A 27,668-nucleotide genomic window follows, 5' to 3' on the forward strand; every position below is an offset into this window, starting at 1 on the left:
GAATTTACAGTTCATTTTCTGTATCCCCTCACCAGAAATTAAGCTTTATGAGGGTAAAATTTTTTGTTTTCCTGTATTGTGCACCAGTAGCTACAGCAAAACTAGACTTGTTGCCATTTCCTGACGTGTGTGTGTGTGTGTGTGTGTGTGTGTGTTTACCTCTGTTTTTTGCAATGTAAGAAATAAAGAAATGGGTGAGCCTGGAAATGACTGGGGCTGGGGTGCTATGAGAAAAGTTTGAACAAAGTGGTCTTAAAATCAAGGTTATCTCAAAAGACATCTTTTAACAGTGGAGACATAGTACAGGACACAATATATGTTCTAAAAATGTATAAAATTTAAATGATATGTATATTGAAGAACAGCCTGCACACATAAGATAATACATTTGCCAACAATAAGACAATTAAATGGCTCAGATGAGAAAAATTGGAGGTTTGGGGGAAGATGGAGGTAGGTTGTAATTTTATTCTATGTGTACTTAGGGCTCCCACATGGCTCTCTATACCTTTATTCATACAATTCCCTCTATTACAAGTGACTTTTTTTTGTTCTTTATTGATGTTATATATATAGAGAGAGATAGAAACATCAATGAGAGAAAACATCGATTGGCCGCCTTCTGCACGCCCCCCACTGGGGGTTTGGCCTACAACCTGGGCATGTGCCCTGACTGGGAATCAAACCAGCAACCTCATGGTGCATGGGTCGATGCTCAACCACTGAGCCACACCAGCTGGGCAGGAATGAATTTGAATATATTTCTTATATTCACTTACAACCCTTGCCGTATAAAAACATACTAGATCTATAGCTTTGATTGACACTTATTATATACTTAACAAGTGATTTAATTCTTGTGAAGGAGGCTCAAATTATCCTCATTTAATATAGAAGAAAACTATTACTTCAAAAGTTTGAGAAAGTTGCTCATGAATAAAGAGCTTTTGGATAGAAACCATAATATTTATATTCTGTACATTCATGCTCATCTTTTGGAGAATAAAGCTTATTTCTTGGCATATAATAAAACTCAGCAGCTATTTCTTGAATGAATGGTTGAGTAGATAGATAAATAAGTTGTATTAACTTACAAATAATAAGGTTCGCATCAGATGATTTTTCCAAATGAACTGTATGAGTGTTTTTGAAGATTTTAATAATATTTGTTAGAGAGTTTAAAAAATTATTTTGGCTTGTTTTAAATCCATTTTCTTGGCAAAACTTGCTTTAATAGATTTAGTGTTATGGTAAACAAGCCCATAAACCATATAAAACACTATAATCATGCAATATATCACTGTTTTAAAAGTGTAAATATTATTCCATTGGGCTGAGAGTTCTTTTACAAAAAATGATCAGGGAACCATAAGTGCATAAGAAATCTTATGTGATTAATAAAAACCTCACTTATGTCACAATTTGTTTGCCCATAAATAGCACTGCATTTCATTAATTTGCGCCATGTTAAATTCGTACCACAGACAGTTAGTCTGGCCGGTGTGGCTCAGTGGATTGAGTGTAGGCTCATGGACTGAGAGGTTCTGGTTCAAATCCACGTCAGGGCACATGCCCCGTTTCAGGCTCCATCCCTAGTAGGGGGCTTGCGGGAGACAGTCAATTTATCTCTCTCTCTCTCCCTTCCTCTCTAAAAAAAATCAATGAAAACATATTTTTAAAAATACTGCAGACATTTATAATTATTACCGATGTGAATATTCCATGTATTTTTAAAGTCGATCTGTGATGTGACCTCATCTTTGAGACCACACAAATAAATGCTTTGGCACCTTGAATCCCCGAGCATTTTTAAGTAAATGACCATCTTTAGCCAAGAGTTCACATTTTTTTATGTGCCAAATTCTTGGGCCATTTCTAAAATAAGATCTATGAGTCATCTAAGCAAAATCCCTTATATTCATAGTAGAATTGTTTTTTTCCAAATTGATATTCATGTAATATGAAATTATGTTTTTGTGAAATAGAAATTAAATGATTCATATTTTCCCATCAATTTATGAACTGAAATCTCCTTTTTGTAGAGACTTTGGACAAAGAAACTTTTCAATTAAAATTGATAACTATAAAAAAATTAAATAGTTACAACTTACATTCAACAAATATCTCTAAAAAGACTACGAAGTTGCATTCTCTTTTTTATAGATTTGGACAAATGTAAAATATAACTGGAGAAAGCATATTAACTGTGAAAAACTGGATATCATTTATTTTATTATACAATGATCATTGAGTTTTAAAAGTAACCGTTGATCTCTCATTTTTTGAAAGTGTATGTGAGAAAAATGGAAAAATATCCTCGGGTGGGGATAAAAAAAAAAAAGAAGAAAAAAAAGAAAGTGTATGTGAGGAGGGAAAAAACAAAAACAAAATGTTGGCCAAATAATTGGATAAACAGAAAAAATAAAGAACATTGAGAAATGCATATTATTTTTTAAACTGTTTGGTTAAAATAAAATACTTTCATTCCCGTTTGTCATTCAACTTAACTCTGTGTTATGATTAGGGCATTTACTCATAACCAGTCACCTTGAAAGCATATTTCACATCAAACTGAGAGAAAGAGTATGGATTCATTAGACCTAAAACATCAGCAGTACTAGAAAAATAACTTAAAAATCCATAAAGTAACCGTGTGTGTGTGTGTGTGTGTGTGTGTGTGTGTGATTTTTGACACCTTGTATATATTGAAAAGGCAAGCATAAATAGAGGGAATAATTGCAGTAAGGTGTATGTATATAACCATTCATAAGTATTAGTGTATCACTTTAGTACTTTAATAATTAAGTTGAAATTTTTATTTTATTTTATTTATTTATTTTTGGAGAGAGAGGAAGGGAGAGGGAGAGAGAGAGAGAAACATCAATGAGAGAGAACTTCAACTGCCTGTCTCCTGCATGCCCCCCCCCCCCCGGGGGATTAGGCCCACAACTTGGGCATGTGCCCTGACTGAGAATCTAACGTGCGACCTGTTGGTGCATGGGTCGATGCTCAACCACTGAGCCACACCGGCTGGGCAGAAATTTTAGTTGTTAAAGTTGTCAAAATTCCACTGAACTCACTGGATAAATTCAGGGGAAAAGATAATTAGAAGAAAATAAACAAACAAAAAGCACAAAAAAACTTCCTCAATATTAAGAAGAATATTCTGTTTGGAGAATAGGGAAATATTGCAACAGTAGTCAAGATTAAAAGCGAGGATCTTGGAAACTGGAGCAGATATCCAAGTGAGGATAAATATGAAAATAGATCAGCAGGATAGTAATTAAGTTCAATTCAATGAATGCAACATGGTTAACAGGAAGATGTGTCCAATTAGGAAATAATTTTGGATTTATGTATTTGTAATGATGGGTTTGTTTCTTGGAGCTGGGCAAATTTTTAGGCATTAAAAGGATTCTTTTATTAAAAACAACTTTTATTTTACTTTGTAATCCTGAGATGATAATTTGGAGACCAACTAAAATTTGCAAAATATCTTTGCTCATGTAAACTCTTTAGAAATAGATTGGCAAATTTATTTTAGAATAGCTTAGTATATTATTAATTATTTGATATGATAAGATTCCCCTATGTTATTTATTAAAGGTAGCATGCATCTTTTTATGACTGCTTTCTCAAGAAAATGTATTATATTCTATGCCAATTAAATCGAAGACGTGAAAATCTTTTTACAAATGTCAGCATTTTCTTTTTATTGCAAAATGATGTGGTTTGATTGAAATGGGAAAAATATTTTAGTTTATCTACTCATTTATCCTATTTTGGTATGAATCACTGAAAGCCATTTCTGAATGTAATTATGCTTTCTGCTCTCCCCTTCAACAACTTATTGATTTATGTAAATGATACATTTATAATGATACATTTTCATTTTTCTCTACTAAGGTTTTGACCAAGACTTAATGAGATAATTCATTTTCAATAACATAGAAATTTAAAATTCTCATAATGCTCGCTTTTAGTAATTTAAAAAATTATTCTTGTTAAAATCATTGTGGACACGCCCAGCTTTCTGGGGAAAACCAGACAGATATGTTGTTCAAGCTGGCTTTTGGCGAAATGTGCTCTTTTCTGTGTCATATTTTGTTTTTCTTTGTTTTTCCATCATAGTTTTTATAGTGATTTTGAGGTTAATTATTTGTGCATTTAATTATTTTTAATGTCTATTCCCTACCCCCATTCATTGTAATTTCTATAAGGTGATGAATCAATCTTTTATTGACCATTGAATGCTGTGGGGGCTAAAAAATTAATATTTTTCTTCCCACCTTTGTTAGTGTAGGTAGCTAATTAATTATATATAAAAAAAGGAAGCAAAAAATATCAGACATTAAACATAAATGAAGGAGCTGAGTGTGACAATAAGTCTGCCTCACTAGGAAGATGCAGCATTCATAGGCTTTCGAGGGGACCCCTGCTTCCTTCCCTTTGGGACAGACCCCCGACTGGGCAGGAAGGGTCTGTTACCAGCCCTTAGCTGGGATTACAGAGGGGCGGGGTGAAACAGCAGGGGCATTCCTCTGCTGGGCACTGTCCAGTGAGAGCCAAGGTTGTGACCACAAGAGGAACGTCTCTCACCCGAGGGAAGCATGGGATTGGATAAGGGCCACAGAACCTTGGAAGCTCCAGGGAATGGATTGGTTACAGGGAAGGCCCGGCACAAGCCTGGGAAGGTTTAGGAAATTGATTGATTACTTTATAAGAATGTCTGGTCTTCCCAAGGCTGAGACAACATAATCAGAACCTAACAAAGGCCTGGGCTTGGTAACACATGTTCGTTTGCCCGTTCCTTTGCATGTCCTTTCTCTGAAGCAGCCATGTGAGCTGTGCAGGCCCTAAACGCGGGCCCCAAGTGTGAGCCTGGGTACAGCCCTGTGGCCTGCCCCCAGCCACCAGAGACAGAGACCGCGCTGGCCGGGTGGGGACAGAGACCGAACTGTACTAAGCGTTGGCACAGGTTTTCGGGACCCTGGCCCTACTTCTGTGCTTAGTGAAGAGGAGGCTGGGTTCTGTCACAGTGGAGCTGAACCACCCCACCAGGCATGACACGCGGGAACCTAGGGGCCGTCTTTTATTTCTATACCAATAAATCTTACACTACAGCTCATCCGCGCCCATGCGGGTCCCCAAAGCACTTTTCTCGCATCTTCGTGGAAGGATCCCATTTCCACTGGCAACACCTTTGAAGTTCTTCTAGCTGGGCTAATAATCAAATTAATAGAGACAGATTAATAGGAGAAAATAAAAATTTTAATACATGTGCATGGGGAATTCACATAAGCATGGACACTTTAAACACAGTGAAGCAACATTGGGTATGTATGACATTTTGGACAAAGGCGACGCGGGTGGGAGTTATTAGATTTCAGAAGTGAGGGCGCGCATTCTCCAGGGAGGTGAGGAAGAGGAGAACGTACATGGCGGGCAGCTTCTCGCTAGGCCGCTCAGACAAGGGACACAGGTGGTATCCTGCTAGAGGCTCCTGTCTGACGCCCTCCCATTTACCACACTTCTTTCGAATTAGATTAAGATGAACAAACTAATATCTCCTTCCAGAAGCAGATGCCTCTGCCTGAATCTCTTGGGCAGGAACCGGGGAAGGGTCAACGGTTCTTTGAGTCTTTTGTTTCCTAATAAATAGCTGAAAATCAATATCCCAAAAAGGCAGCTTCAGAGTGGCAAAATTGTTTTTTTTCCCAATGTCCACAACCTGGAAAATGCAGGAAATTCCCTAGTACTAAATATATATATATATATATATATATATATATATATATATATATATATATATATTTTTTTTTTTTTTTAATTGACTTTTATTTTTGTAATTCTCACCCAAGGATACGCTTATTGATTTTATAGGGAAGGGGAGAGAGAGAAAAACATCAATGTAAGAGAGAACATTGATTGGTCACCCACTGTACGTGCCCTGACTGGGAATCGAACCCCTAACCCTTCAGTGCATGGGACAATAGTTCTAACTGACTGAGCCACATTGGCCAAAGTTCAATTTATATTTTTGTTAAATGAATAAATGAACTCGATCACTGGTGTGAAAAATTGATATTAATCATTCAGGCATTTCAGAATATATATTTCTCAGCCACAACTTTGAAAATTGGTTTTTATTACACTATTTTTTTTAAAGATTGGAGGAGACATTGAGGTGGATGCTTGGAACCTTGATTGCAGTCTATTCAAGGAACGTGCTGTGTGGCCCTGAAAATGCGTTATGTAAATACTTTCTATTAAGTTTTATTTTAGGTGAGAAAATATATTTTACTAACCTCAGTAGTATATTTTGTGGCTGAATGTAACAAATATAATTGGATGCTGTACGTACCCTGTCCTTTCATGACTATTTCCCCACATATACAAATAATCTGTGGTATAGACTTTTATCACCTGTTTCCTGTAATTTTTTTTTTTTAATATGGTTTTGGAAGTCAGTTCATAAAACTTTAGAAATTTAAACGTGTGAACTGCTTTTCTGCCTTTCAGGATATTTTTGTTGGTTCCATTGTTGTTAGAGAAGAGATCAAAACCTATTCATTTAAGCCCTGCTCGGGTAGTTCAGTTGGTTAGAGTATCATCTGGATACTCCAAGGATGTGGGTTCAATCCTTGGTCAGAACACATACAAGAAACAACCAATGAATGCATAAATAAGTGGAACAAGTCTCCCTCTCTCTCAAATCAGTACATTAAAATAATTTTTAAAAATATATACTCATTTAGAATACTTCTGGAGGCTTCCCCTCAGAGCTGGGCGGGGTGAGAGTTCGTTTCTGCCTAGCCCAGCAGTTCACGTTCGCTCAAAACCTCTTCACTAGTGTCCAGAATTATCCAGTGTGCCCCCCCCCCCCCCCGAGTTATAGTTTCATTTTGGCTAGATTTTTTTGTAATTCTGATTTTTTTCTGCTTTGGAAAAAAATTGTCAGCAGTGTTTATTTAAAAAGCTGGTTGTCCACTTTGTTTATTCTACATTTTTTCTCATCCTCACCTGAGTACATTTTTCCATATTTTGTTCAGATAGAGTGGGAGGGAGGGAGGGAGGGAGGGAGGGAGGGAGGGAGAGAGAGAGAGAGAGAGAGAGAGAGAGAGAGAGAGAGAGAGAATCGACGTGAAAGGGACATATCAAGTGGCTGCCACCTGCACAACCCAACCATGGCCAGGGACAAACTGCAACCGAGATACATGCCCCTAGCGGGAGCCAAACCCAGGTCTCTCTGGTCTGCAGGCCGATGCTCCAACCGCTGAGCCAAACCAGCCAGGGCTGACATTTTCACTTTTTAAGCAGCATATTTAATTTACAAACTGATTCCTAACAGATACATTCTCCTGGAATAAATGTTTACTTTTAGCTGCTATAAACAAGTAAGAGAAAACTTAGGTTAGAAAACATAACAATGTGGAAATTCAGATTTGGTCAGCCTCTTTATGGAGGCAGGAAGGGAGGGAGGGAAAGAGAGAGAGAGAGGAAGAGGGAGGGAGGAAGGAGAAGAAAGGAGAGAAATCTGAACACGTGCTTTTCATTCAAAATTTGTTTATCCTTTATTAAATTTCTTGTATGTTTCTTCTGTTGAAATCTGCATGACTATGGATTTTCTTGGTTTCACATTCAGAATAACAAATTTTAAATTTGTCAATTTGCAATAAAAATATATATATACTTATATATTGCAAGAAAAGTATACTGACAACACTTGAGGATTGATGCCACATTTTAAAACTAAAATAGTGATTTTCCATCTTAATACAGTCAATTTTCACACAAAGACAGTCTTCATATTGCTTTTTCTGGTGTACTATTAATGTGTTAGAAAAGGAATTCTTAAAATTCTCAAACTAGTGATAGTATGGTATTTTTGTTTTGTGCTATTAAAAAAAAAACAAATAGCCCTTGCTAGACACAGTAAATAGAATGTTTTATTTAACATTTCATATTCAGGAATTTGACTTCATTTCACAGAACTTTAAGATCATTGATAATTAGTACGCTTTTCCTCAGAATTTCTCATATATTTCCGGAAACAGATCCCTTCTTTGTTTTCCCGTCTGTGGACACGGCGAGAAGCATTGCCTCTTACCTCTCTTCTGTGTGACTTTCTCGTCCAAGCCTCCCATTCTTACCACTGTTGGCTAAACTGCAGTTTCCTGGTGCATGGAATGGGGATGGAAATATTGCCAAGCTGTTATTGTTTAGAATTTGAAAGAAGATGCTTTCCGAGTACCACCACTTGGAAAGCTCTTGATAAATGTTAGCAATTATCATGGTCATATTGCCCTAAATAGCTTATCACAATGTCTTCCTGAATAAGTCCCAGACTCTGTTATTTTTCACTCTCATCAGTTTGAATCATCTATTGGCTAATGCTTTTAAAGATTAATTTTGTAAATATTATTATGATGTTATGTTATCATGTCATCTTCCACTGTTCCTGTGTAATTGAGGCTATATTCTGAATCTGATTTTAAGGCTCTTTTCAATCTGACTACTCTTTAGTTCTGTCTCCCATCTGATCCAGATTCTCTACTGAGTATATCTGTCTTTTTCCAGCTGTATAGAGATTCATTTATTTTGTATAAATTTAAGGTGTACAGTGTGTTGATTTGAAACACATATATTGTGAAATGGTTACCACAGAAGAGTTAGTTAATACCTCCATCACCTCATGTAATTGCCTTTTGTGTGTGTACTGAGAACATTTAAGATCTTTCTTAGCAACTTTCAACTATATAATACAATATTTTTTTGAGAGAGAGAGAGAGGAAGGGAGGAGAGATAGAAACATTGATGTGAGAGAGAAACATCTATGGGTTGCCATGTGCACACCACCTACTGGGGATCGAGCCTGCAACCCAGGCATGTGCCCTGACTGGGAATCTAACCTGGACCTCTCAGTCTGTGGGACAATGCTCAATCCACTGAGCCACACCAGCCGGGCTAATACAGTATTTTAACTGTAACCACCATGCTGTACAGAAGATCTTCACAATATATTTATCTGTTAATGGAATGTTTGTACCCTTTGACCAACATCTCCCCATTTCCCTCAAACTCCTTCCGTGGGGAGATATTATTCTACTTTCTGTTACTGTGAGTTTGGCTTTCCTGATTCCACTTATAATTGATATCATACAATATTTGTCTTTCTCTGTCTAACTTATTTCACTTATAATGTCTTCAAAATCCATCTAGCTCAGCCGGTGTGACTCAGTGGTTGAGCATCAACCCATGCACCAAGAGGTTGCCAGTTTGATTCTGGGTCAGGGCACATGCCCAGGTTGTAGGCCAAATTCCCAGTGGGGGACATGCAGGAGGTGGCCAATCGATGTTCTCTCTCATTGATGTTTCTATCTCTTTCTCCCTCTCCCTTCCTCTCTCTCTAAAATCAATAAAGGAAAAAAATCTTAAAAAACAAAAAAACTATCTATATTGTCACAAATGACAAATTTTCTTTTTTCACATGACTGAATAATATTCTATTGTGTATACAGGGTGGGGCAAAAGTAGGTCTACAGTTCATGTGGAAAATTATATAATACAAGGAGAAAGTCTATGTTTTGTGTACATGTCTACTCTATCCATTTATCCACTGATGGACACTGAGGCTGTTTCTATGCCGTCATTATTGGGAGGCTGTAATGAACATGGGAGTATGTCTTTCTTTGCTCAGAATTGTCTCCTCTCCTATATTCATATATTATTTTACTTTTAAAGTCCAGCTTAAGTTTGCCTCCTCAAGAAATCTTTCTTGTGCTCCCAAACACATTTATCAGGTCATTACTCTTTACTCTGTTCCACATAATTCATTTTTCTTTCTGATGTTTTAAAACCTTGCATAGATGTGTTCATTCTCTCTCCAACTACAAGCTTCTAAAGTCCGTGGAGACACTGAGGAGGGTCAGGTACCCACCTGCCCTCTCCCCAGATGGTTCCCCATCTGGTCTTATCATTACCCTGTGACCTTTGGTTTTCAGTAATTATGGATCTCATCTCTTGGCTTTTGGGACATTGCCACAGACATTTTTTTGACAGAGTTATCCAGATTGTTTTCCAATTATATTCATGAGGAATAAAATTTCTGAAACTGTGTCAAATTTTACATGTCACAATTATATATAGATACATACATGAAGAGATGTATTATGAGGGATTGGCATATACAGTTATGGAAGCTAAGAAGCCCCTTGACTTGCTGTCTGAGAGCCGGAGGCACAGGAAGGCTAGAGCTGCAGTTCCAGTCCACAGCTGAGGGCCTGAGAACCAGGGAGCCAAGAGTCTAAGTCCCAGCCTGAGCTCAAAGACCTGAGGAACAGGAGCACCCCTGGCGGAGGGCAGGAAGATGGCTATCCCGGCTCCAGCAGAGAGCAGGTTTACACCTGCTCTGCCCCTTCGTTCTATGTGGGCCCTCAACAGACTACATAATGCCTACCCCAGTTGGTTAGGGTGATCGTCTTTATTCATCTCCTCAATCAAATGCTAATCTTTTTCGGAGATGCCCTCTTACACAGAGCCAGAAATAACATGTTAGCAGCCATCTGGGCAACTCTTAGTCCAGTCAGGCTGACATGCATTTATTCACCATCCCACATTCACTTTTATCATTTTCTTGATTTTATGTCATAACTCTGAGGATCTTTCTGACAATTTTGGAATCCCATTCTGTGTAAGATTACTCCTAGGCCTGAGATAATCCCCCGTGTGGAGCAGGAATTTAAATAATGTCCATGTCACATTCTGGGTGATGCCTATGCATTAAATTAGCATATCTTTTCTGTTTCTTTTGAATTATATAATTGTTTTTACTGGGTTCCTGTTTATCTTGAAATTATAGTTTTTATTTTTAAAAACATTTTGAACCACGAGTTTGGAGTTTTTGACATTTAGAAGAAGATTGAAATAGTTGTGATATATGAAGGATAGTTGTGATATGTGAAATTTAAAATAGTTTTAGAAATTTTATCCCTCAAGAATATTATTGGAAGACAACGTAGAATATAATTTTATTACATGTTGAGAAATGATAACAAGTAGATATGAATTCATTTATTCCAACACTTTCTACATTTTTTTTTTTTATCCTCACCCGAGGACATTTTTCCATTTTTTGTTCAGGTAGAGTGGGAGGGGGAGAGAGGAACAGAGAGAGAGGGAGAAACATCGACGTGAAAGGAACACATCGAGTGGCTGCCACCCGCACAACCGACCAGGGCCGGGGACAAACTGCAACCGAGGTACGTGCCCTTAGCGGGAACTGAACCCGGGTCTCTCTGGACCACAGGCCGACGCTCTAACCACTGAGCCAAACCGGCCAGGGCTTTACATTATTTTTAGACAAAATTGTGTGGATAATTTCACTGAAGGCCATTGCTTTGTATATGGATCCTCAAAAAGGATTATTGATGTTATTCTCATGCCGAAGCTCCATAAGTCATAAGGATATACCAGTTCTTATGATATTTCATCCATTAGAACTTTTTTAACCTCTGTACTCTCAGAAATTCTAAATTTCATGTTTTTTTAACCTTAGAACATAATTGCTTTTTCAGTTTTAATTGTTACTGTGTTCCACTTTATTAAATACTAAAATATAACTTAAATTATATATATATTTTGTTGAACAAAACTTGTTGAAATTCAGTTGAAATTAGAAGCTTACTGGTAGCAGATGTACTTTTAAAGAAAGTAGATGATAGGTTGATATTTCATTGGGTTTCCAGTGTTATTTTTACTGCCAAATATTTTGGACTAGACTTTCAAAGCACATGTTAAAAAAGCTTGTATAAATGTGTTGGCATGTAAAATGGCACAGAGATGTACACATATTTAAGAAAATTATGTTGTAGGCTCTGCTCAGTCTTAAAACTAGGACTATTTCCTTTTGGCAGCGTTTAAGTAATGGAAGTATTTTTAAAAGGCATTGACAATAAATAAAAAGTAGTCTACTTCTAGATCTGTGAGTGTCCCTTTCCATCATTAAGAAACTCCTTTCAAATCATTAATCTGGAATTACAAGTAGTCTAAATGCTCTTCTCTCATGAGGAACCAGATCTTTTTTCTTTCATTCTAAAGTTTTCAAAAGAACCTTTCTTTTTTTCTGATGATCACTGGGAAAAAATGTTTTTAATACCTGTTAGTAATCAGGTTTCAGTGTTGAAATTGATATATATATATATATGTATATGTATATATATAATATATTTGTATATTATAATATAATATATATCATATAATATATATCATATAATATGTATATATATAATACCTGTTTGTATGTACATATATATGTTTTATATATCTACATATATAATTAAATAATTAAATAACATATATGTTTTATATATTTAAACTTAAAAATTATTTATATATATATATTATTGTATTTATACTAGTGGCCTAAATGATGTTTAAGCAAACGGATGGTCATACCAGACTGTCTGTATGGGTAATTCACAACACTTTTATTGATTTGGTATTTTTCAGTATCTGTGTCACAGATTCAACATCCACTCTTGAAATTTGTCTTCAGGCTTGGTTCAGGGTTATTTATATTGGTAATGTATTACCCAAAACTTAGTGGCTTAAAATGATAAACATTTATTATCCTCCATGGTTTCTTTAGATTAGGAAACTGGGTGGAGTTGAACTAGTCGCTCTGGCTCAGGTGTTCAAAGGAAGGCGTCCTGGTGGTTGGAGGACCAGCTTCCAAAGTGCTGCACTCGCCTGCCCTGCGAGTCCACAGCTGTCAAGAGAGGCCCTGTTCTTTGCCTGCATCTTGCAATGGGGTTTAAGTGTTTTCAAGATATGGCGACTGGCTGTGCACAGAGTATGTGATCCAAGAGAGACTGAAGCTGCAATGTCTTGGTAATGAACTACTCTTGGAAATGACACACTCTCATTTTTCCATCACTGCATCCATTAGAGATGAATCACGATGTAAAGGCTGCATTGAAGGGGGAAGGGAATACGAATGGAGTACTATCCAAGAACTGTGAACATATTTAAAAACTGCCTAATGGACTTTCTTCATCAAATCCATACTCCCTTCCTAGGGCCTATCTTATCTACTGTTCTGGTTTTAAGCACTACCTTACAGTTCTGAAATTTATAAAAATCTCTCTTCTGTCATTGACCTGTATTTAACTTCTGTGCTGATTTCGTTAATGGTGCTATCATCTCACCATTTGCTTTCCGTAGGTGAGAAACCTGATAGTCACCCTCCTCACTCTCTCTTTTACTCTCAGTTCAGCCAGTCATCAAATTATGTGATTTTTGTTTGTTTGTTTGTTTCTAAACAGATGTTCTCTGTCATTACCCATATAAACAACCATCTTGTCTGTACTGCTCTAAATAGCCTTCTAATAAGCATTTTGTATCCATGTCTTAAAAAACAAATTTTTTGTAGTAGATTTAATTTTGTTTAAATAAATACAACTTAGGGTAAACAAAATGTAAAGGTCAAGAAATGAAAAATAAGTGCAAATGTAGGCTGTTTTGCTAACATTTTTGTATTCACATGAAACAAACATGTAAGGCAGGCTAGAGATTTCATTCTCTGCCAAATGGAGATTAAGCTGAAGCCCCTATATTTTGAGTGAATCCTTGAGTATGTAGAACAGTTCATGGATATACCAGATTTGAACAAGGCATTGACGACTTGATATATATAAGTGCTTGATTCTTCTGACCTGTAACTCTTTTAGTACCCTCCCATCGAAGCAGTGGCTGGTGGGTTAGTCCCTTTGGTCAAAATCTTCCTTGAATAGATACACAGTGTCCTTTGCTCAGTTAAATATACATATATCCTGTGACTACAACATTTCTTCCGTGGCCATTGAGAATCCAACTTCTGGATTCATCATCTTCTCTATAGGCACTTCCTGAGATACTTCCCATTATTATCATGGTTTTAGCCTATATTCTACTCCTGAGTTCTAGACATATATCCAACCGATGATTGAACATTTCTGAGTGTAATTCTGACACCTTAAATTCAATATGCTTAAAATTTAATTAATTATACTGGGTTATACCCTCAACCAACTAACCGGCTGCTTGCCTCTTCATTTGTGTTAAATCTTTTATTTTTTTGCACTAATACACTTTACTAAAATCCTGTGTCTCAGGGAATAGCTCCTTCCTTGTAAGCTTCCTTCTAATGCCCTGACACTATCGTAGCAGGTCTCTGAGCCCGGTACTAGGGATACAAGAAGAATCATCTGACTCCTGTGTAGTCACCAGGTTCTAGCCTCCTGCCCCCACCTCCACCCAACCCCTAGACTGGTATCTTTAGTTATTATACCCACAGTTTACCAGGATTTACCATTTTGAGTGAAGCATCACCAAGCAGGCTTAATAGTAGGAGAGAGAGCCCAAGGAGAGAGAAATAAAAATAAGAAGTTTCAACAACAGAGCAACTGAGGTCTTAGAAGAAGAGGAAAGAATGAAAGCGATTTGTGCTGAAACAAGTGAGCAAGAACAGGGAGCCATTTCTCTTGTTCAATCCCTGGGAAGAATCACTGTCTTTTGGCGTGTGTTTGACATGGAACTTGGGCACCTGAGGAGGTTCTGGTCATCTTTAAGAAAAAGCTCAGTTTTATTCATGTTCCCATTAGCCCTTGGTCATGAATTGTTCCAAAGTGCAGCATTCTACCAGAAGGTTAGCAGATTTCACACCTAAAGTTTCTTTAGTTTCTTTAGCTAATATGTATTATATACCTAACAGGTGACACTCTGTTCCTTGTTATAACGTATTAACTCATGGGATAAAAGTGGGAAGGAGCTCAATTATATGCCTTTTTTTTGCCCCAGATTACTTTTTTTAAAAAATATTTTTCCTTTATTGATTTTAGAGAGAGTGGAAGGGAGAAGGGGAGAGATAGAAACATCAATGAGAGAGAACATAGAATGGCTGCCTCCTGCATGCCCCCCACTGGGGATTTGGGGCATAACCTGGGCACATGTCCTGACTGGGAATCGAACCAGCGACCTCTTGGTTCGTGGGTCGAGGCTCAGCCACTGAGCCACACCAGCTGGGCTGCCCCAAATTACCTTTTTATTGCCATCTCACAATGCCCAATGCAATATACCCTGGATATTGACTACCCTGCATTTGAATGGTTAACATTTCCATTTAGTCTTTTTCTTTAGAAACATGTTTCTCCATTGTTAGCAATGATAACTGAATGGTAAAACAAAACAAACCTAAAGCACATTGTTTTCATGGAAATTTGCTTGCTGACTAAAGCATTTAGTAATATAATTAAAAGTAATTTAAATAGATGATTAAGTAATGTTATATTTTTCAGGAATGCATTCCTTTAAACAAAGCATCCATCATTTAGTAGTGCAATTTATCACTGGGTTACTGATACAAATACAGTTATATGTTAAATGGTAGAAAACATGGACAAACGAACTCCAGATCTTTGTAAAAGTTTGCTATATCCATAACTTTTGAATACTTCTCCTAGGCCCAAAGTAAATACTTTGGAAATTTGGGTTTCCACATTCTAGTTGACTTTGTAACTGTCTAGTGTCTGATTCCATATTATGTTTTTGACAATACCCAAATTAAATATATGTTTATGTACATGTTTTGAAAAATTGACAAGTTTTAATCAACTAAATTGTCCACTTATATTCAAACAAATGCTTTGGCTCTATGATTTGCTTATTTGCTTTGTTTTGTTGTTAAATTATATTTGAAAAAAAAACTTGACGTAATTGTTTAAGTGAACAAAATATAGCCAGATCAGTTCAATGTTTAGAGTAGTTTCAGTGTCATTAAAAAAAAAAAATGTTTATACCAAAGTTAAGCAGCAAAATGTCTCTTAGCAAGTACTCAAATATTACCTATAAACATTCTGGAAAATTCTGATTTCAAGGACTTTCTATTAAAAATAAACAAGCAAACCTCTATGATGTCATTTAAACTGACTGAAATCATGAAACTAGGTTCCCAAATTGGAATATTTTTATTATTCAATGATTTCATTAAATAAAATACTAAATACATTAATGAAAATGTATTCTTGAAATTATACTTAATATTAAAAATAATTTTATGTTTAAACAATCATCTAATTTCTGAATGATAGGCAAGAAGGATATCTTATTTTAGGAATAGTAGAAATGCAGAAATGTACATTTCAGAAATTTGAGAAATTCGGTGTCTTTTGTGAAAAAACCCTATTGAAGTGTTGTCTCAAGATCAAACTTTAAAAATAATATTACTACCACTTTTAATTATGTAAACTCTCTTTTATCAATGCTATGAATGTACTAGACTAGAGAGAGAGAGAGAGAGAGAGAGAGAGAGAGAACGCACGATGTTGAAGGGCAACCGGAATGGAAATGACTATATAATGCATCATGAGATCTTTAAGCAACGTGCATAGAAGTGCTGCATAGGGTCTATGGTGCAGTTACAGTTTTTGCAAAATATTATAGAAATACAGTAGAAACTAATGTCATTCTCACTTTTGAAATAATTGGTATGGTTTTTGTAAACCAAATCAATATTTTAAGTTTCAAGTGAAAACATGTATAGTAATAAAATTGATCTTTCCCTACCCCAACCCTTTTTACTTCCTCCTTTCACTTCTCCCTTCTTTTCCTGTCACATTTCATGCTTAATGAAAAGGCAACGAGAGTGGCATATATTTATTTACATACATACTTTAATGTGTGTGCACATGAGTGAGTTCAACTATCAGTACAAATTTATAGTTATCACATTAATATCTCTAAAATTAATTATCTTATGTGGAAATAACTCATTAGGTTATTGGTAAACAACTTAAAATTTCACTTACATGTATTTTAAAAGAAGACTTGTTGACTTTTTACAATTAAACATTTGACTTTCTTCCAGTAATGTACTGATTATGTTCCCAGTGTTAGAATAGGCAACTGTAAAACTTGACATGAAAAGATAGTTGGCTATATAAAAATGAAATATATATGTTCATCAAACATCTAAAATCAAACAGCAGACTAGAAAAATATGTGCCATAAATATGAATAACAAATTTTCTATTTTCCTTGCTATACAAAGAACTTTTACAATGCTAACTATGGATAATGTGAGCAAGCAATTCCGAAGTAAGAGAAATATGAAGGGTCCATAAACATATGAAAATGTACTTTATTGTCCAAATATAATAGTGAAAATTGAAATAAGGATATTATATCATTCTTTATCTATCACATTGGCCAAATGGTACTATGTAGCTTTCAAGAGAAAAGTACTGCTGGTGGAAATGTACATTTGTGTAACTATTTTGGACATGTGCTTGTGGATGAGTGCAGCCATTAAACATGAGGGATACAATATAGAAATGAAAACATTTCCATCATGTATTGTTAAGTTAATTAATAAAATAAATTAAAGTATGAAACAATATGTTTAATGTGATACAATCTTAGTAAAATTTACTTGAGTGAAATAAAAAGAGGGGTGAGGGAAACATGTAATGTCTGTTTGTTTTTTTTTTTGTTTGTTTGTTTTTTTAGTGAAACAGTTTAATAGGAAGGTTACCACATTGTTAACTGGTTGCCTCTTGACATTTGGGGACAGGTGTGGTGAGGGTGCTAGAGAAATATTTAATTTTTTAATATACATCTCATTTTCTTAAAGAACATTCATTATTTCTGTAATTAACTCACAAAGTTTACAAATTGTTATTACTTTAAACTATCTATTGTGTTTTAAGATTGTAATAGACTACTGTATTTAAATATATATAAACTCAAGAACAGTGCAATTTTTTGATAATAGTTTTCACACACACACAAAAAAATGCACACACAACACCCCCGACATTTCTCTGAGAACCTTGTTCAGCAAACTGGATATTTCTATATAGTCTTTACTTCACGTACCAGCCAAAGTTTTATAAAATTCAGAGTGCTTTTTCCCATGTATAAGTTAAAAAAAAAAAAAAAATAAGGACTGTTAGGTTTTTAAAGAAATAATTGTTATGACAGAATAAAAAATATCTATGATGTTACTGAAGTGAGAAATGTTCTTTTTGAATTAAAATTATGAATAGCAACTGCTTTATTCCTTGGTGTTCATTTACCCCATACACTGAAAAGCAAACACATGTACTTTTCCTTTGTATGTAATGAAGGGAACTTAACTTCCTCCTCCTTCCCATAGCTTTCAGCCGCGCCCCAATACCCATGGCTGTGGTCCGAAGAGAGCTGTCCTGTGAGAGCTACCCCATAGAGCTCCGCTGTCCTGGGACAGATGTCATCATGATTGAAAGCGCCAACTACGGGAGGACTGATGACAAAATCTGTGACTCTGACCCTGCTCAGATGGAGAATATACGATGCTATCTGCCAGATGCCTATAAGATTATGTCTCAAAGGTACGGTACTCCTAATATTCTTTTCTTTGTGTATTTAATATAAGCTGTCAACATGCAACTGTGTGACATATTCAGCACAGGTAAGAACAGAAAAAATATTGTGTTATTTTAGGATAATTTGAACTATGTCAATATCAAACTATCCCCCATATCACTGAAATGATAAAAGAATTGCAAGTGGCATTGGGAAATTACTAAAATGTATTAGGTTATTTGTTAAGTTTCATGGTCTCCTGTATATTTTCTAGATGTGGGTTCATTAGATGAGAAACTAAATTTATATTTTGCAGTTGCCAGAAAAAATCAGAAATTACAGAAAAATCACCTCACTGCCAGCAGTTATTTTCTATCAGTGTAGGAAGATGAGAATAAATATTAACAGGCAATTTTTGTAACCATTAATCAAAATGCAGTGTAATGAAATGCTACTGATTAAAGATTATTTGGCCTTGGAAACAACAAAAAAAGTATTATTTTAATAACTAGTATATAGCCCTGGCCGGTTTGGCTCAGTGATTCGAGCGTCCGCCTGCGGTCCGGAGAGACCCGGGTTTGGTTCCCACTAAGGGCGCATACCTCGGTTGCGGTTTGTCCCCCGCCCTGGTTGGTCGTGCGGGTGGCAGCCACTCGATGTGTCCCTTTCACATCGATGTTTCCCCCTCTCTTTCTTCCTCTCTCTCCCTCCCACACTGTCTGTACAAAAAATGGAAAAATGTCCTCGGATGAGGATTAAAAAAATAAAATAAAATAAATTTGCCCTGGCCGGTTTGGTTCAGCGGTTAGAGCGTCGGCCTGCGGTCCTGAGAGACCCGGGTTCGGTTCCCGCTAAGGGCATGTACCTCGGTTGCAGTTTGTCCCCGGCCCTGGTCGGTTGTGCGGGTGGCAACCACTCGATGTGTTTCTTTCACATCGATGTTTCTCTCTCTCTCTCTCTGTTCCTCTCTCTCCCTCCCACTCTACCTGAACAAAAAAATAAAATAAAATAACTAGTATATAAGTTAATTCATTGAATACATTCAAGCTTTCTAAAATGTTACCGTATTAAAATAATATAAATTAAGGTGCCATATAATATCACTGGATAAGTAAAAGATCTTCAATTCAAAAGAGACTGATCAATAGAGATCCATGCTACAGAAGGTTTGAATTATATTAATTTATTGAAAAATCAGCTAAATATTTAATGTAGTTTAAATGTGTGCTTACTATTAATGCAATTTCTCAGAAATCAAAGAGGAAGTCATTCATTAAATATAAGCCTTCATGCTATCTGAGTATTTGGTCACAAAATGGTTTTTAAATAATCAATCAATTATTGTACTTAGTGAATTTGTTTAGTGGACTTGATTTTCATTAGGGTTTTTTGTTTTTAATCCTCACCCGAGGACATTTTTCCATTTTTTATTCAGCTAGAGCAGAAGGGAGGGAGAGAGAGAGAGAAACATTGATGTGAAAGGGACACATCGAGTGGTTGCCACCCACATGACCCAACCAGAGCCAGGGACAAACTGCAACGGAAGTACATGCCCTTAGCGGGAACTGAACCCGGGTCTCTCTGGACCGCAGACCAACGCTCTAACTGCTGAGTCAAACCGGCCAGGGCTAGGATATTTTTTAGGCATTTCTTTTCTTCTGTTGTTTAAGGATGTCTTAAAATATGGGTGAAATCATAGCATATGTAAAAATAAACTAATTGAAGTATAAAAGCAAAGACAAAAGGTTTCAAAGATTGCCTTTCTTGTGCTTAAGAAAGTTTGGCTTGTCTAACCTTTTGTCCTCTTGATAAACTTATAATTCTACATATGTTTGTGTGTGATTAATAAATTGGTGGAGTCAGTGTCTTATTTTTATAAGTTATTATATCTATTAATAAAAGAAATTATATAACATGCCAGCACTTTGATAATTAAAGTATGTGGATATACTTGAAGGATAGTGGTCTCTCTGGGCAAATCTGAGGGGCTTGTTAGTCTACTTCTCAAATGCTGGCTCATGCTAAGGTGAGTGTATATGAGAAATACAATTTTAAAATTAGGGATACTAGTTGATATTAGTTCAGTTGCATTTGTGTCTCTCTCTTTGTTATGTTTGACATACACCAACTATAGTTAAATCCTCTGATGTTATGCCTAAAAGAAGTCTAATCATTTCACTGCATGTAGATGTTGGAAAGACCTTTCAGGAGTAGTTTTCCATGAGTAAGTAGTAAGGAATGGGTACTTGATTTCTTTCTGTCAGACCAGCAAACTTTGGAATCCATCTGGGGTGTGTTGAGGAGGAGATTGTGCTTTACTGTGATTAGGTTTTCATTTAAAATGTAGCAGAAGCATTAACTTCACTGGCTCTTTGATCTCTATATGATTTTCATTGAGATTGTTTTAATCCTTTCATTAATATTATTAATGGCTCCCCAAATAAGCCCTTAATCTTATAATGATTGCAAAAAAAAAAAAAAAATCCTCTGTAGCTACTGAATTATATGGGATGCATGTATAAAGTGACAAATCTGCAGAGTAAAATTGCTTTAAGCACCCTGAGTAAATCTTTGTGGAAGCCCTCCTGGTGGTTTCTCAAGGAAGAATTGTCACTTAGCTGAAATAACTGTGGTTAATTCTCCATGGAGGCAAGTTCTTTGCTTGTCTTTGGACTATTAAATATACTATATTTACACTTGTCCAAAATGAATGCTTTTGACTCTTGGAGAGAAGAAATCAGATTCCATCTTGTAAGGTTCCAAGAAATAGAATCCATCATGTCCACTTAAGCTGCTTTATAATGAACCTTCACAGTCATGCCAGTGACAGAATGTTAAATAATTCTGATAATTCCTAATTATGATATGGGCAGTTTAATGTATTTGAGCTAATCATAATGGAAAACATCTTTTCTGAAAGGGATTATTTTCTTTCATTTAAACTTCTAGACATACACTGTATCAGAGTCTAAACATTTTTAAAGCATGTCTCCAGATGGGAGGATTATTAATAAAAGATTATTTGTGTATCCTTGCATAACCTTGTTAAAATGGCTTCCGAACTGGTTTCATCTTCATAAATCAGACAGACATCACAGGCAGGCACAGACAGGAAACATTTTTACCGTATGCAGATGTTTGCATACACATTGAACAAACGCATAAATAAAACTGTGTACCAACAGCTTCGTTAAATGTGAAAAACTGGGGACTTGAACTGAAACGTACGTGACACTTCATTTGCACATGTTCCGGGTAGGACTCTGCAGTCTGGTATCTGCTCCAGGGAAGCCAGTCGTCTCCCTGCCTTTCAGATTGTGCCTCCTGTCCTCAGCGCCAAGTGGGTCCTGCCATTCCGGCCCCACCTCCTACAGATTTCCTGAGCTTCACCCTTTCGCCATTATCCTCCAAGAAGACTTGTTAAGCTGTCAGAGCACATTTATTTATCCTTCACGGGCCTTCTAATCTCACCCATTATCCTCTACATCCATCTTGGTGCATCTCAACATTTATAAACCTGTGCTGTCACGTTCTACACAAGTTGCCTTGTCTACCTAAAACTAACTTTTGATGTATGATGATGTGTAAATGAATGAAAAAAAAATGCTCTCCAATTTTGTCGTGTCACTTAAAAGCTTCCTTAACTCTTCACTGAGTGATTTTTATTTCTTTTTATTTTATGTTTCCATACCTCAGAGAGTTTAAAAATAGTACAGATAACTTTGGAATCTAATTGTGAAGATGACTGTTGACAACTGGTAACTGCGGACATTTTTCATTTGGAATTCAGCTGAGGTTTCATGTTATCTTCGGGTATTAATGGAAATATTTTCATGTTAAACTCCACCACGACTTTAAAGTCCACGGTCTGCAGTTCCCCATGACAGTTAGTCTAGAGTTCAGTGGAAATGTAAGTCAGATAAGATTCCTGCCTCCACAACTAGAGTGGTTTTTCTGACAGATAAAAAACAAGTAACTATATCATTTGATGAATATTTTATTTTTATCTCATTTACATTTATTGGAGAGTTAAAAAAAATAAAAAGGAGGCACGTTCTTTCAGCTACATTATTTGGATGTATTGGTGGAGAGGAAGTGTTAAGCTGGTCCGTAAAGATAACAGCATTAATAGAACCAGGAGAGATCAAGGTGATATTAGAGACATAAATGAATTAACACCAAAAATAAAAAATCGCCCTGACGGGTTTGGCTCAGCGGTTAGAGCGTTGGCCTGTGGTCCAGAGAGACCCAGGTTAGGTTCCCGCTAAGGGCATGTACCTCAGTTGCAGTTTGTCCCCGGTCCCGGTTCGGGTGGCAATCGCTCAGTGTGTCTCTCTCACATCAATGTTTCTCTCTCTCTCTCTCTTTGTCCCTCTCTTCTTACGCAAAAATAAAATAAACAAATAAACAAACAAATACATAACTAACTAACTAACTCAATAAATAAATAAATAAATAAAATAAAAAATAACATGGGAACAGCTTCCCTTTGAGTACCCTACACCCATCCTTTCCCATCATGGCTTCACAAGCGTATTGTGTTGTGCTGTGCACAGTTCAGTCTCTCTAAAGTGTCTTCCGCATGTGCCACAGCTCGAGGCCAGCCCCCAGTCCTCCCCAAGAAACCTTGATGATGCAATGATAAAGGTGCTTGATGCTGTCATTCTCTTGCCAATAAAAACTTTTGTGAAGCCCTCCTTAAAAACTGGACAAAGGTATGGGAACTTGGAATATCACATACTATGGTACCCTTATACCATCTTTTGATGACTCATATTTTCAATATGTGATATAACAACATTACATAGAATTGCGTCTATCTTTCAAATTAAAAAAGACATTTTGAATGCATATATATGTGTAGGAACAGAACAGGAAAATTGTGTATATCATAAGTGTACAACTCAGTGATTTTCACCAAACTCATCCAAACAGCCTGTGCCCTGTACCAGAGATATACTCCCCCACAAAAGAATTGCCCCTATTCTGACTTTTTAACACTCTGAATTAGTTTGCCCCTTTTGTAATTCAAATACAGAGATTCATATAGTATTTGCTCTTTTGGGTCTGGCTTCTCATTCAATGCATTCATTTCTTATATAACTTTATTGAAGCATTTTTTAATATGCCACATAATTCACCCATTTCAAGTGTATAATGATATTTTTAGTAAGTCTACCAAGTGGTTCAATCATGAGCATGAATCAGTTTTAGAGTATTTCCATCACCACCGTAAGATTCTGCATATCCATTACTGTTAAAGTCCATCTCTTTTCCCACCCTGCAATGACTAATCAGTTTTCTGTCTATATGTCTATCCATAGTGCATTATTTTTCAGGCTAAAAAAAGATTAGAATCAAGTTAAATTGAGTGGGCTTAAAGAAATATTAGCAGGTATTATTTCTGGAGGCATGGAGGTAAATACAGGGTGGGCCAAAGTAGGTTAACAGTTGTTTGTATGAAAAGTAATACAATAATTAATCGATAATAATACAAGAATTAACTCTGTTTCTCATGTACTCACAACTGTAAACCTACTTTTGTCCCACCCTGCATGTTGCCTGCATTTTGAACTCTCTTAGAACCTAAGATCATGAATCTAGACATTTAAAAAATACCATCTTTAAAGTTTTCTATCAAGTAGAGCTATATAAAGGTGGAGGAATTTTTCTATGTAAGTAATCTAACCTCTTTTAGCAGTATTTTAGCAATATTACATTTTCATGTGTCATAGTCACATCAGGAACATGAAAAAAAAAGGGAGAGAGAGAATTGTTTTTCACATTTATGAGAAAGTTATATTTCAGTTTATATCAATACCACTGCAGGGGATTTTACAGTTTACAAAAGATCTTGGTTTCTGTTGTATTCATTCCCGGTGATGTTAAGTCTTTCAATAGCAATAGAAGAAAAAATGCCAATGGCAATTTTTGTATGTACATAGCTGAGTAAATGTTCTGCAATAGCTGTGTCTATATATACATGAGTTTTTCAACGTGGGTATTCTCCTTTGTTCCTTTGACAGATTCATTACATTATGTCTTGTATTTCTCTTATGAATTATAACAGATCAAGACGATGCCTCGTATCACAGACTTTTCCATTGAATCCGTGTTCTTAGCAGGGAAAAGAAGAAATAGGCAAGGAAACTATAATCTATAACTTGGTGCCTTAAGGTTACTGTTGTGTGCATGTTTATTTAAAAAAAGAGGGGTGGGAGAGGAAAGATAATTCCCATTCCCAAAGCCTCATCATAGAGAATATGGTAAAAAAAGAAAGAAAAAAAAAAAAAAAAAGGAGAGCATCTATCTGGTTGACATTTATGACTTCTCTTCTAATATTTTGGCTCTTTGCAATTCTGAGATTATATTTTGATAATGTCCTGCTTTATAGGCCTTCCTGCTATTAATGTTGAATGAAATTATGTTATATACATGTAATTCTAAATTTAAAAATTTAGTATATGATTCAAATATTTCAGAATAGCTGTGGGTAAATGCTAAAGGGAATTGTGTTGGCTGTCTCTTCTGGGCCAAGGGGAGTATTAACCCTCTGTGCAGCTATTATTGAGTCTTCATTCATGGAAACTCAGAATCCCTGAGTCTTCTCTGTGAGTTACAGAAGGGCAAAACTATTTTCATAACAACACGAACGTATTCTTTGCCTTTTTTGTTGTATTAGTTATAGGCACTGGTAGTATAAAGCAACGGTGTGTGAAACTGCTGGCATTTTAGCTGGGATTAAGGCAGCAGCAACAATATACTTAACATTTTTTTCTCTGTTTTCATTTCTAATATGGCAAATATCAATAGATATAACTCACATAAACAGATACTCTTTATTAACTTTTATTTTAAATCCTCTCCCAAAGATATGTTTTTTATTGATTTTAAAGTGAGTGGAAGCGGGAGAGTGAGAGAGAGAAACATCGACGTGAGTGAGAAACATTGATTCCCTTACCTGACCGGGAATGCAGTCCACAACCTAGGTATGTGCCCTGACCAGGAATCAAACCCACAACATTTTGGTGTACGGGACGATGCTCCGACCAACAGACCCACCTGGCCAGGGCAGGGGAATCTAAACTTTAAGAATTAAAGAGGTCATGTGACAAAGTAGGAGAATTGATGTTTTTGCAAATATAATTATTTTTTTGATTTCTGCCTATTGGCTGAAAATGAATCATTTATGTTTTATTCTTATTGTTTTTACATTACATAATACTTGTTCTGTTTGTTTTACGTTCATCTGGTCTTTTTCTATGAGTGAATTATTTGTAAGAGAAGACCATCTGTATGTTTTATAGCAGTCCCTGTTAATACAGAGCCTAATGAGAATTAGACCATTGGGATCTGAAAATTAATGTCATTTTCTGTTCAGACATTCATGTGATTAATCTTTCACAAAATTATAAAAACCTGCTTAATATTAAATATAAAATGACTAAAACAGAAATTTAGATTAGCTTATTTTTAAATGACATGTACTACACGGATTAATAGTATTGGTTTGGGGGAACCCTGCCATGATATTATTCTAACTAAACACGAAAATGTTGGAGGAACTAAATTTGTAAGTCTGTATACTGGAAAAAAATGTTTTTTATTTTAAAGGAGCATTGATTTTAATTTTCTTTTCTTCTTTTTTTTATAAAGTCAATACTGTAAAGACTGAGTTTGAGAAGTATGGGCAGCTGTTTCCTGGTATTCTTTACATTTTCTGAATTCTTATTTATTTATCAGTGTTAGTGGTAACTCCAGTGAACTTAGCCATTAGTAAACAAAATAGACCTAAAAGGGATTCAAATACCGGCAGAATTAGTTTGATAGATTTGCCTTGAATTTGTATTGATTCATATTTGATTGATAAACCAAGAATCTCTTTTTTCCTTTTCATTTACAGTAAATGATTGCCTTCGCTGTTTCCCCACATCCAGCTTTTCAGATAATTTTATTTTCTGTGGTCAGTCTGCAGAACTTGACATCGTGTGGAAAATATGTATAAGAGATTACTGAGAAAGGAAAGATAAACAGTTGTTGAAAATTAGAAAATATTGGAAGAAAATACTTCTAATTATCTTGAGTATAGCTTAAATCCCAATGGAAAAGAACTAAGTAGATTACGAACATAAATTCTGTCATTGGTTAGTTGGATATCACTGAACTCCAGGGGGAAATAACTTATAATGATATTTAGCAAACATTCAGAATAAATACCTCAGTTTCTCATTCATTACTAATTTTAAAGATTTCTGGAGCAATTGGGTGAGTAGGTCTCAAAGTGTTTCAACTGCCTCTCATTTTTTATTTTACTGATGAGGACGCTGAGTGACATGAAGTTTAAGAAACTGACCTAAATTGCGCCCTTAGGATACAATAGCACAAATGTACCTCCTCTCTTTAGGTGTAAAGTTCATGATTTTATTTCTTTTACTGTTTTTTCCTCTTTTAAGACTCTAAGAATAATTTTTGTTACAGGAAAGGTCTTTATTTACTTTTAGTAATACATCAGAAAAAGCGAATGAGAGATTCAAATTCATCCACATTTATATAATTCCATCTGTTGGTTAAACAAAAGTAAGGTCATTTTTTTTTTTTCCTTTTTGGTTGACTGATTTATGTATTGAATCCCACCTTGTACAAAGAGGCTTGAGGGGTTTGGAAATAAGAAGACATTGAATTGGGATCTGAAGATGGAAAGAGGCAAGTATTCCAAGCTCTTCGACCTGCAGGCTGGACAGGTGACGCAGGAGTTGAGCCAGGTGGAACTGGGGAGGCCACATCCTCCCAGGGGGCGGGCCTCCTGGGTCAGCAGGCTGCTGCTTGCGGGCATGATGCCCAGGGTTGCTAGATCCGATTTCTCAAGGGATGGCAGCAGTGAAGATTTCCTGAGTTATAAATATTAGAAACTCAGATGCTCAGAAAACTCAGGTTTGAATCTCTGATATTGGAAGACAGGGTGGGGAGAGCCAGGGTTGGGGGCCGGGGTGGTGCCGCAGGGGCGTGGTCAGAGGTTTTGTGCCTTGATCTGGGGGGGTGTGCCCTTCCTGACCATTTCATTGGAACCAGGAAACCAAGTTCACCAAATGGATCAATATAGCCATGTAGCTTCCTGTCAGGAAATTCCTTTCCTCGCCTTCAGATTATTTAGGCAGTTTTTCATTAGCTGGACTTTTGATCCAGATTATAATGTGCTTGAATAAAAAGGGAACATATTCTGTTGTCATTGTTAATAATACTTGTTAACATGTATTGTGTGCTTTTTGCCATAGACTCTGGTAAGTAAT

The 27,668-nt window shown here is 36.1% G+C and overlaps 1 protein-coding gene across 1 annotated transcript in view; it reads left to right on the plus strand.

Moving 5' to 3' along the window:
• The window catches only part of ADGRL3 (adhesion G protein-coupled receptor L3), a 471,329-nt gene that overhangs the window by 49,107 nt on the left and 394,554 nt on the right, over window positions 1-27,668 (plus strand). The window contains exon 2 of the mRNA XM_036253182.1: window positions 18,194-18,407. Within this exon, the coding sequence (XP_036109075.1) occupies window positions 18,194-18,407 (214 nt within the window). The remainder of the gene's footprint in view (window positions 1-18,193; window positions 18,408-27,668) is intronic.

The sequence above is a fragment of the Molossus molossus genome, unplaced genomic scaffold, assembly GCF_014108415.1.
Source record: "Molossus molossus isolate mMolMol1 unplaced genomic scaffold, mMolMol1.p scaffold_m16_p_1, whole genome shotgun sequence".
NCBI classification, from domain to species: Eukaryota; Metazoa; Chordata; class Mammalia; order Chiroptera; family Molossidae; genus Molossus; species Molossus molossus.